Here is an 11,632-nt window from a genome sequence, read left to right as displayed (position 1 = left end):
ATTATAAGATGTGTTGTCATTTTAACGCACCCCTACGTAGATATCTAGTAGTAATTATTTGCGCACCTATTTTCTGTTTATGTACTTAATTTTTTAGTTATTAGGTTGTTTAGTGGAGTAGCATGTTCTATATAATTTGAATTTTCATATTATATTCTATTATTTATTTATTTTAATTGCTTTGATTTTACTCTATTATTTTTATAATTTTATGTAATACTCCCCCCGTCCGCCATTAGGAGTCCCATTTATGGGTGGCACAGGTTTTAAGAAATGTTAAGATAAGTGGGTGAAAAAAAGTTAGTGGAATAGGGGTCCCACTTGTATTTATTAGTTTTAAATGAAATGTGAGTGAAATGAGTTAGTGGAAGGTGAGACCCTATTACCATTTATGGTAAAACCAATTATGGTAAAAGTGAACCGGGACTCCTATTCACGGACGGACTAAAATGGAAAAACGGGACTTCTATTCGCAGACAGAGGGAGTATTATCTGTAGCACAACTTGTCCTCGAAAAATATTCCTGTTTTTCAAATGATGCTCTTATATAATTTTGTTTAGTTGCTTTGATTTTTATTTATACTATTTCATTATTTTGTGTAATATTATTTGCAGTACATTTCTTATCTAAAAAAATATTGCTTTTTTTAAAAAAATTTCTAATATTATTTTATAGTATATTATTTCATGTTTTACGATTCGTACTCCAAACCAAAATTCCTGGATCCGTCACTGCTTGTATACATTTTATTAAACACGTAAGTTTACAACGCTGCATCTATTTAAAGTTAAAATAGATAAAAAAAATACTAGTAACCCTATTTTTAACACATGAAAATCTTGATTCAAGATGATCAACCGTTTCACTTGTTTCTCATTATACTATACTTTTACGTACTATCTTGACTCCCTTTTACTTTTCTTAGTAAAAACAACATTATTTTACTTGATTTATTTATTTGTTTTTGGGGTCACAGTTGTAAAAAAATAAGAGAAATTGCTGAAGATGGAGACATGCATGTTAAGACAAATTTCCGATCATAGAGTGGAGTCTATTATGTGAGAAAAAACAAAAGTTTCTCAATAGATGCAAACAAACCTCTAATCGTGAAGTATGGTATAAAGAAGCATTGGTATGTATTTGAATTTGTAAAATATGCTATTTCAAATTGAAAATAGTAAAATGATGCATACGTTAACATGTTTAATTGGTTGGTGTGGCAGTAGGATTTTTTCAACAAGACAGACCTAGAAGCAGCTATTCCAAACTTGTTGTATTATCTCTCTTATGAGTTGGTCGACCAAGTCAAACAAGAGGGGATTAAATTGATGGCAAAAATGATTAGGAATGGATATATAAAGACAAGATTGAGATGGTACAGTCGAAAACTGATAGAGGAATTGAGACAAATGTGGATATACAGTCCTGTGATCAATGATCCACCCATCTTTTGTAGCAAACTCCATCGTTGCTACCGCAAAACTAATACTCCCTCCGTCCGCCATTAGGAGTCCCGGTCACATTTGCGCACTCGTTTTGTAAAAATGAAAATAAATAGTTAAAGTGGAGAAATGGTAAAAGTAAAAAAGAGAATAACTTAGATAAGACTCTTCTCAACATTATTCTCTCTCTTACTTTACCATTTCTCCACTTTAACTATTTATTTTCATGGAGCCCATAATATATACACCAGACAACACACTAAAATTGAAAATATAAAAAGTTTACAGTTGCTGGGGACTTCTTTTAGCTTTGGAGTTGTGCATTTTTCGCTACTCTATCTTCCTAATGCTCTCTGTTATATTCTACCATTCTCTTCCATTTTTTGCTAGTGCATTTTTTGCTACTCTATCTTCCTAATGCTCTATGTTATATTCTATCTTCCTAAACCCTCTTCCATTGTAATCTTCCTTCCAAATAAAAAACAACGGATCAGCAATTTAGCGGGTTCTCAATTTTATCAGTGATCGGGAAAACCCTAAAATAGTGAAATTAACGTAAATTACCTTTGCAACGTACGGAAAGAGTGTCGTCGGCGAAAGCAGGAGGACCAGTGGCATGGAGGACGTATACGGTGGCAACAAAGGATGCATGGACGGCATACGCTGCCTTATCAAAGGCGGTGCGGAATTGTGGCCACGCCGCCCATATCACCACCAAAATCGACTGCTCAGTGGCCATAATCAGGTTTTCGTAGCGTCTTACTCTATAGATAAAGTATGTAAATAATCCGTTTGTCGAGAGGAATCACATAACCTTTAGTATTCTTCGAGTTGGATATGCTAGGTGGGATTTTCTACTCCTGCTGGTCCTTCACAGTCATGGGCCGAGGGGGAGAATGCATGACGGGGACTGGTGGAGAATCCGAACCTCTCGGAATTCTCTTGTGCTTGAACTTGGGAGGCTCCAAAGGATCTACTGCCATTCCCACCACGCGAATGATTCTCCCTTTAGCACATGCCGACTGCTGAGACGGCTTATACCTGATGAACTTAGATTCCGCAGCATTCAACCTAACATTCACAATCTGCTAATGCAGCCTTGGTTTGCTGTGTTGTCTCATCAATCTCCCTCTGCTTCTCATCAAGATCCATTCCATCCTCTTTTGCAACAACATCCTTGGCAAAGACTGGGACAAGATCCGAGTGCTGAGAATACACAATCTTCTTCGCATTCTCATCCTGACTCAAAGAATTTGCATAATGAATCCTCCCAATCCCAAATAGATACTGCGCGCAGTGAATCTCAGGAAAAGCCGCTCCATCCCCAAAATCCTCACGCTTCGACGGCTTAAACCCTACCCGTTTCATATAAGGAGGCACTGAATTAGCCGCATTATCGAACTCCACCATGGTTCAATTCGATCAGCGATAAACAAATGGAGTAGAAATTTTTCGAACGATCAATCGCAAATTGAAAAAAAACTACTCCCTTCGTCCCAAGATATTAGACCCCTTTCTTTTGGGCACAAGAATTTAGGAGATAGTTGTTTATGGTGTAAGTGGAGTTGGTAGTAGAGTAAATTTTTTACCATAAATAGAAATGGTTCAAGTGTATTGGGACACCCCAAAGTGGAATAAGGGTATAATATCTTGGGATGGAGGGAGTACTGAAAATCGCAGAGAGGAGAAAGAAGTTTCAATGCGAACGGAGGAGAAGATGCGTAATGATCTTAATACCTTGTGTTTCAATTTATAAACCCTCCTTTACAATTCCAATACGGAAAAGATCGAATATGGCATGTATATCAATATATATTTTTATCCCCGTTTCATGCTTAGTTTCCATCTATAACTTTAAATAAAAAAAGGTAAAGAAATGGATGGAAAAAGTTATGGAATATAGATCTTACTTCTATTTATTAATTTTATAACAAAATGTCAAGGAAAATATGATACAATTATATGCAGACGGGCATGTTATATCTCACATTCTCATTATGAAAATATATAAAAATATAAATCACAGTCAGAACGCAATTTCTTTTATTTTTTTAAAAATTTATATCGAATTAATATATGACTGGTTATAAAGCACGGAGGAAGTATGTGCATAAGGGCATCCGCAATGGTGCGGACGATGCGACGGATGATGCATCATCCGTCGCATCGTCCGCCACTGCAGCATCGCGGACGATGGGTAAACCATCGTCCGCGCCCGATACATCGTCCGCGGATGATGCTCGGAGGATACCCCATCGTCTACCACTGTGGACGTCGCGGACGATGGGTCGGGCCTTGACTCGAGCCTTGTTCGATGAATCCCGATTTTTCCAAAAATTTTTCATATTTACACACTACGATTCTCTACCATTTCACACACTCCAATGTCACATCTCTTCAATTTCTCTTCAATTATTGAAAGGGTTTAAATTGTGCTAAGGCTGTTCAAATAAAGAAAATAACAGGTTCCCTAGATGCAGCAAGTCCACTAGATCACTCGGTCTAGGAACTCGTGGGTCGCGAGGAATCCCGGTCGTCGGACACACAAAGCACTATTCTTTTCAAAAACCCTCAACCACTTTACTAAACCTAGTATAGGGAAGTAGGGATCGATCCCACAGAGAAGGATGCGTAAGACTCATAATCAAGGATTTGGGAGTGTTTTTGGTGTTGGCTGCTGCCACGCATTTTCTTGGGTTGAGGAAAATTAGAATTAACTTGACTTGGGAACCTAAAAAAAAACTTAACCTAACAGCTAGACCTAGGAATTAAATCTGCGGTGGGGACCATGTCTAAAAAGCAAGGTACGACTGAAAAGTTGGCAGAATAACTAACTCTCGTACTAACTGACAGTGACATCGTCTTCTACAACCAAATTTGCGTAAAACTTCTTTAAGGAGAACAGCATGAGCAAAACAAAAACAGAGCTACTGACTTGAAATCAAATTTATGCATAATAAACGAAGAACTTAGCAGATCTGCATACCCTAGACGAAGTGAAATAGAAACCAAGAAGAAATAAAACAAGTCTAATAAACTACTGTCTTTCCACACGCCAAATCCAACCTCAGACGCTAAATCCACTCCGGATCCAAGCGTCCGTCATGAACTCCAAACAGAAGAAACTCTCCATCACGTCAGATTTTACAAATAAGAACTCCGAATACTCAAACAACCACAGATCTGTCACCAAATTCCACATCAAACACCTTAACAACGAAATAAACAGAGATCGACATAGCAATTGAAGAATTACGCTAACAGCAGAGAGATCTATGCAAAATAACTTGAAATTAAAAGCTCAACGCAGATCCATGAACGGTAAAGCAGTAAAACATTATCAACATCAAGTCGACTCCCAAAAGTGAAGTTCGACGGTGGAAACTAGCAAAAACAGCTGAAATTAAAAGTAATTGTATCTTCGCCCTCACTAGGACGGTGTTGCCAAGCACGAAATCTTTAGAAAATACCCCCCCTATCACGATTACCCCAGAACCATCCCCAAGTGTGTGAAAATGTATGAGCTAAGAAGAGTGAAAGAACTATATCCATTGCGCTGCATGCTCTTCTCTATTTATAGGCGTTTTAGTGGCCCAGCGAGGTATAGATAATGACTTTGTTGCCCTCAGCTGTAGACTTCCTTTATCACGCCAATTTCCTCGTAATTCCTGCTCATTTCGTTCCATTCTCCTGCTAGACCATCTCCTTCATAACTTCCTTGATTTAGCAATTTTCTTCACACACCTGGCTTAGGAAACGTGTTAGACCCAGCAAATTATAACATTTTTTTGCACATTACCGATGCATGAAATTGGCCTTATCAATTATTCTCTCTCATCGTCTCAAAAATGAATCCCTCGCCCGATACGACGTCGGATGTATGTCCCCCGCGAGCACGACGTAGCGCACGAACGTCTGTTCGCAGATTATTTTGCCGAGAATCCAAGGTGGGGCCCGAATGTTTTTCACCGACGATTTAGAATGAGCCGAGATCATTTTCTCCGCATTGTGCACACGTTGGAGGGACGTGATAAGTACTTCCAGTTTCGGGAAGACGGGATCGGTAGACCCGAATTTACGCCGTTGCAGAAGTGCACGGTTGCGATCCGCCAGTTGGCCTACGACACATCAGCGGATATGTTCGATGAATACCTTCACGTCGGGGATACAACTGGCCGTGAATGTCTCATTAAATTTTGTAAGTTAGTTGTGGAGGCTTTTGGCGACACATATTTGCGACGCCCGACTGCTGATGATTGCCAGAGCCTGATGCGGATCCACGAGACGGTGCACGGCTTCCCTGGGATGCTAGGGAGCATCGACTGTATGCACTGGCAGTGGAAGAACTGCCCGACGGCGTGGAGAGGCCAATTTACTAGCGGCTACAAGGGCAGCCACCCGACGATGATCCTAGAAGCCGTCGCTGAACACCGCCTCTGGATCTAGCATGCCTACTTTGGTGTAGCCGAGTCGAACAACGACATCAACATCCTCAACTCGTCCACCCTATTCGTCGATCATTGCAGGGGTCGCGGTCCGGCCATCCAGTTCACTGCCAACGGCCGCACACATCATACGGGGTACTACTTGGCCGATGGCATATACCCAAGGTGGCCTGTTTTTTGGAAGACGATCAGTTGCCCAATTGTGAGAGGAGAGTCTTGTTTGCGGCAAAGCAGGAGTCCGCGCGGAAGGATGTGGAGCGGGCTTTTGGGCAATCGTGAAAGGTCCGGCGCGTTTCTGGTTCAAGGAAGTGCTGGGGTTTTGTGCCCCTTGCACAACGGAAGACTTGTACAAAACAAATAAATTATGCGATTAATCAATTCACATGTTAAACAGATAATTGCATGCTAGAACGCAAATAATTCATGCTCATAGAAAGTAAATCCTAAACATGAATACTACGGTTTAGAGTTAACGATTTGATTCTCCAAAGAATCTTCGATTGCTCGCACCTTCTCCACGATGATCTTCAATACTAGACCACAGATCTTCTCTCTGGTTCCCGAATTGTATCTCGATATCAGGGTGGGCTGATCTTATCAAAATACTAGGACTCGAATAAAGAAGACGGAAAAATTCCTCACGGAGGAGAAAATCATGAGATATTCGCTTCCTTCTGTAGAGAGAAAGGAACGAAATTTTGTAGAGAAATTAATGAATAATAATTCTTTCTGTCTCCTTTATTCTCCTATTTATATTAAGTTCCTTTTGGGCCCAGACAGGGATATATGGAAGGTTTTGGATATGGGATCCCCCAATTAGCTTTTTACTAATTAAATTGAACCCACAATTTAATACAAGCTTATATTGGAATATTACGAGCAGCCACTACAGAAGTAATATTGAACTCTCCCCATCCAAATCCGAAATTACAAGTAATCCGGGTTTCCACTTTGTTTATTATTTATTTCCCGCGCTTAAGATATAAATGTCCATTAATTAATTAATGTCTGCTATGGACTTAATTAATTAATATCTTATTAATTCCAAGAGTGGACTTAGCAAGAAACATTTATTTATTATTCATAGAGCGATAAAACTCCAACAGCCGGTTTTCCGAATAATAAAACTTTGTTCGAGTTCCTCTTGAGGACATTATCAAACGAGACTCACCTCGCGCACGTTTCAACATAATAGCAATCCTAGCACCGCTAGATATTAATCACCACTACCCAATATATCAGGATTATTGGGTTGCGAAAAACCCGCACCATTTGATAAGTCAAAGTAGTGCATAATCAATACCGTATGCTCAATGCTAACATATGTAGATTAAGAAATAGTATTTTATCAAGACCTAGTCTTTCAGTAGATAGCATAAAGACACGTCTTGCTGTTAGATCCGTTCAGTGCTATACCACACCAATGTCATCTTATTTCAGTAAGGCTTAGAAATATGCGGACTGACATTGCAACCTTTCACGATAGGTAGTCTAAGCCTATCTAGGTTGTGAAATTCTTCTTTTTCTTATGCAAAGCATTGCTTAGATCTGACCGTGTTACCTTAAAGTGGACGACGCCCACAACCGGTCTACTAAGCAAAAGACTTAGATTTTGTTTACTTCTTATGCATTTAAATGTTTGTAAAACATCTTATAAATGTACAAGCAAACACAATGTAATAATATACTGATTCTATTCGTGCGAAACTGCTCGAATAATACTGAATCGGGTTAAAAGTGGATTATAGAGTTTTACGTATACAAGCAAGATTCTATTCGAGCGAAACTTGCTCGAAACATGCTTTTCAGTATACCAAACCTAACAATCTCCCACTTATACTCAAAACATGCTTTCGAGTATACCCACTGCCAAAAACTCTCCCACTTATACACAAAGCAGGTATTGATACTAGATATATCGAACTACCATTCATTTCACAAAGTGAAAGAAAAATCGGCTTGGTTGTTCTCTAATAATATCTTTTTCACCATAATGTCTTTGCTGCGCACTTGATCTTTAATTAATTTCATCCCCATATGTGATTGCTTAGCTTAATAAACTCGTGTGTCCCTTGAGTTAGCCTTCACTAGAGTAGTAAAAAATAATACTCATAGGCATACTCAAACTTACGATTAAAGCTATTAGGAAGATATTCCTAAGATAAACACATATTCAGAGGATGACTTACTCGATCACTGATTAGTTAGTCATAAAACTAAGACAGTGTAACCCCAAGGACATTACATGAATGACTGGTAAACTAGAATATAGTTACTAGTCTTTCTCAAGCACTAGGGTATATTCATTACCTCAATCAAAATCCTTTGCCATGGTTAATATGATATATACTTGCTATGCATAAGCACAACTAATATCAAACTTAGTACACATTATAGCATACATGAGACAACTATCTCCGAAACTAGTCTCATAATTCTTGATCTCACTAAGCGTCAAACGACACTTGACTAGAGACAAGACAATTCCATATTGAAAGGTATAAACCTTTTCATGGAATTTCTAATGCTAAAATGTTCCAAGCAATGTATAGATATAGGATTCCTAAGAGAATCTTAACATTCTTTCTAGCATCTTAAAAGGACTTAGATGCTAAGAATGTAATTAGTTTCTCTTAGATCATTTATCTTAAACTGGGTAGACAACCAGTTTCCTACGCCAGATGCCAATCTTAGTTGTTTGCAACTTTTGTAGATTTCATCATCGTAGAGTACCAATAATACCACATTTAATGCACTTTCAACTTCCTGGTGCTTACAGCACTGCTATGGGCAAAAGTCAAATTCCAGACATTTGACAATTTTGATAAAACACATATACTCTGATTTAGATGCTTGCCTAAGACCACGAAGGTCTTTATAAGCTTCCAATCATGCGTTTCTTGCCCTTAATTACATATCCATTAGAATGTTCTAGTAGATGATTTCCTCAAGACTTCTATTTATAGAAGGCTGTCTTGACAATCATAATACATACATTCTAATTTATGTAAGTTCTAATAGACAATATGATCGAATAAATCATGGCACAACGATAGCGAGAAGATAATTCTCTTTGGGCATAACCCATTGTCATTGTCTAGCCATTTGAGATCCATATTTACACTTGCAAAGATACTTGCTCCCACTGACTGACACAGCCTGTAGGTAGTATTGCAAGTCTTGTAAAACATGTTGTCTATCTTAGATTGTAATATGGAATCTATCACCTTTTCAAAGATGATTATCCAAATTAACCAATATTACATTGTAGTTAAAGGGATTATGTTCAAGTTAATCTAAGACTGAGTCTTACGACACTCTTAGACCCATGAACTTGTTGTGTTCCAGTGGAACGCTCCCACTACGATATGGTTCTTACAATCTTAGGTATTGAAGTTGATTTTATTAGTGCAAAAGTTTCTAATGGTATGACTTCTTGGTAATGTGGAAAATCCGATATCTCTCTCTTTATTTTGAGAGTTATCACGCTGTTAGGCTTGTAGTTCATCTCTTGATCTTCATACAAGAATTATATCTTTGAAGATTACAGAACTTATAACCTTACATCATTTGGGACAAACCATAAAACATGCCTCATTACTCAACTCCAATTTCTTGGACACTTTTCCAACACGTGTTGGAACAACATTACACCTTGAGATGTGCTAGACTAGAGTCGCTCTAGTCCACAACTCGTGTTTTGTAGAAGGTACTGATGTTGGTAGTTTCTTTAATGTTTATCCCATCAATGATAAGATTTTAATGAGTACAACTCATCACTTAATCAAACTTGTCTTAGAAAGACTTAGATTCCTTCTTACATAACTATCTCATTCATTAGATGAATGCTTGGATTCGTTAATGGAGATTAGACTCCCACTACTGATCATAACCCTTTGCTCGTCTCCTTGTGTAAACCATTAAGACTTGCTAGTCTTTTTATGTTGCACTTCTATAAGTATTCTGAATCTCTTGAAAAATCAAATGATTCTAACTCATAGTGCATCAAATAGACTTTCTCAACTCTCAAGCTATTTAACGAAATGTTAAAATCTTGATAGTTAGAACAATTTCTAAGTATTTTCTTGGCCTTAAGGCTAAGAGCCATAAATACTTTATCATTCAATGATTAAGAAGTTGATGTGTTGTTGAATACTCAACCTTGTCGCACTTATATAATTTTAATACTATGATGCCTTAAGCATCAACCATAAAACAATAGTTGAGCATTAATAGCTCCCACTGCAACAAAAACCTAACTGGATCAAGATCTCTTACTTAAAAGTTGCATTGTCATGTAAGTCATTGTCCTTCTATAAAATAGGTCAATCCAACTCACAAAGCATCTTTTCTTGCTTTAAACAAACTTTGATGACAATTCAGGCTCTCCCATTTCCACATCTAGTCTTTTGTTCAAATGAACTAGGACTTAAAAAATGCAGCCTTTATGAATTTGTCATCTATCATGTTACTTTGCTCTAACAGTAACATAACGACTATTATTCTGAAGATTTTCTACTTTTCAGTTAAACCTTCTTGTAGTCATTTCTTGTTACTTTAGGCGATGACTTGTGTCAGAAACTATTTGAGTGATCAAAAGATCCTCAAAACATTCTGTCACTTTAGGATATTCCAATCGAATCATCTTGACAGATTCTATTGATATCCATCTTTCATCGTTATTAACCAAGACTTGTCGAGCTACTTAAAGGAAAATAGCTTGACCTTATTCCTCAAATAGCTTGTCAAGTACATGCATAATGCATTCTCGAACATTATTCGTGGAATTATGTCGAGGAAATGGAGGACATGAATTATTGAGTATAAACTCAAGGTTTTCAGCGATGAGAAACTTATCCATTTTCGTTTCCGGTCTACATAATTTAGGCATTCGAGTTTTCTTTCTTTAAGGATCGCAGACAAATATTAAATGACATAATGAAGATTTGGCAAATAAACTTATTATCAAATACTCATGCTCAATACATAATCACAAATAACCACAAAACAATTATGTATCTTACAACAACAAAATTAATAAATTGTATCCTCCTTTGGAGGTTAATACGCATTAAAATTTTGACAATTTTACTGGTCACAACACCGACGCATTAAATTGTATCCTCCTTTGGAGGTTAATGCGCCTAATGTTGCCTAAGCACGACCATCAGATTTAGCATTACAGAATTTTATTTCTACGACACACTCCCATGACAATGTTCATGTGCTGATAACAAAACCAAGCTATCTCATAAATTCTGATTGAACCCTGAAACTTGCAGTTCCTTAGGATTATTGTCCCTACTTTGCAGTAGGTGGCAATAATATTGGGAACCACTTTCTAGTTCATTTTATTTATTATGTGAGAAGTCCGCCCTTATGAACTTACTGTTTTCGTAGGATTATTGTCCCTACTTTGCAGGTGGCAATAATATTGGAAAATCAGCTTCACAAAATTTGGAAGTCCAACCGATGGAGACCGTATACAACGCACTTGTTGTAATCATCACTTAGACATTTTGTATGGTTTTTGCATAATTATCACATAAGCAGATAAAGCAGATAATCCACTTTAAATAGATAAACACCAAATAAACAGATAAATCTATTTAATGCATGCCATTTTAAACACTCAGGATAATTAACGACAATTATTTAATCTAGTCAAGGGAGAATCAATTAAATAATTAAGTTTTATATTGGATAATAATTATCCAAATTTATTTAGGATTTATCAAGATAGA

At 37.4% G+C, this 11,632-nt stretch overlaps 1 protein-coding gene across 1 annotated transcript in view; it reads right to left on the bottom strand.

Moving 5' to 3' along the window:
• Positions 1-2,207: 2,207 nt before the first annotated feature.
• Positions 2,208-11,632, bottom strand: part of LOC125220299 (SNW domain-containing protein 1-like) — a 22,596-nt gene continuing 13,171 nt past the window's right edge. Inside the window, 3 exon segments of the mRNA XM_048122459.1 lie at positions 2,208-2,532; positions 2,534-2,822; positions 6,031-6,058. Coding sequence (XP_047978416.1) covers positions 2,208-2,532; positions 2,534-2,822; positions 6,031-6,058 — 642 coding nt within the window.

This window comes from Salvia hispanica, chromosome 4, assembly GCF_023119035.1.
Source record: "Salvia hispanica cultivar TCC Black 2014 chromosome 4, UniMelb_Shisp_WGS_1.0, whole genome shotgun sequence".
Classification (NCBI taxonomy): Eukaryota; Viridiplantae; Streptophyta; class Magnoliopsida; order Lamiales; family Lamiaceae; genus Salvia; species Salvia hispanica.
Note: the sequence above shows the minus strand (reverse complement) of the source record. Positions and strands in the feature narration are given on the sequence as shown.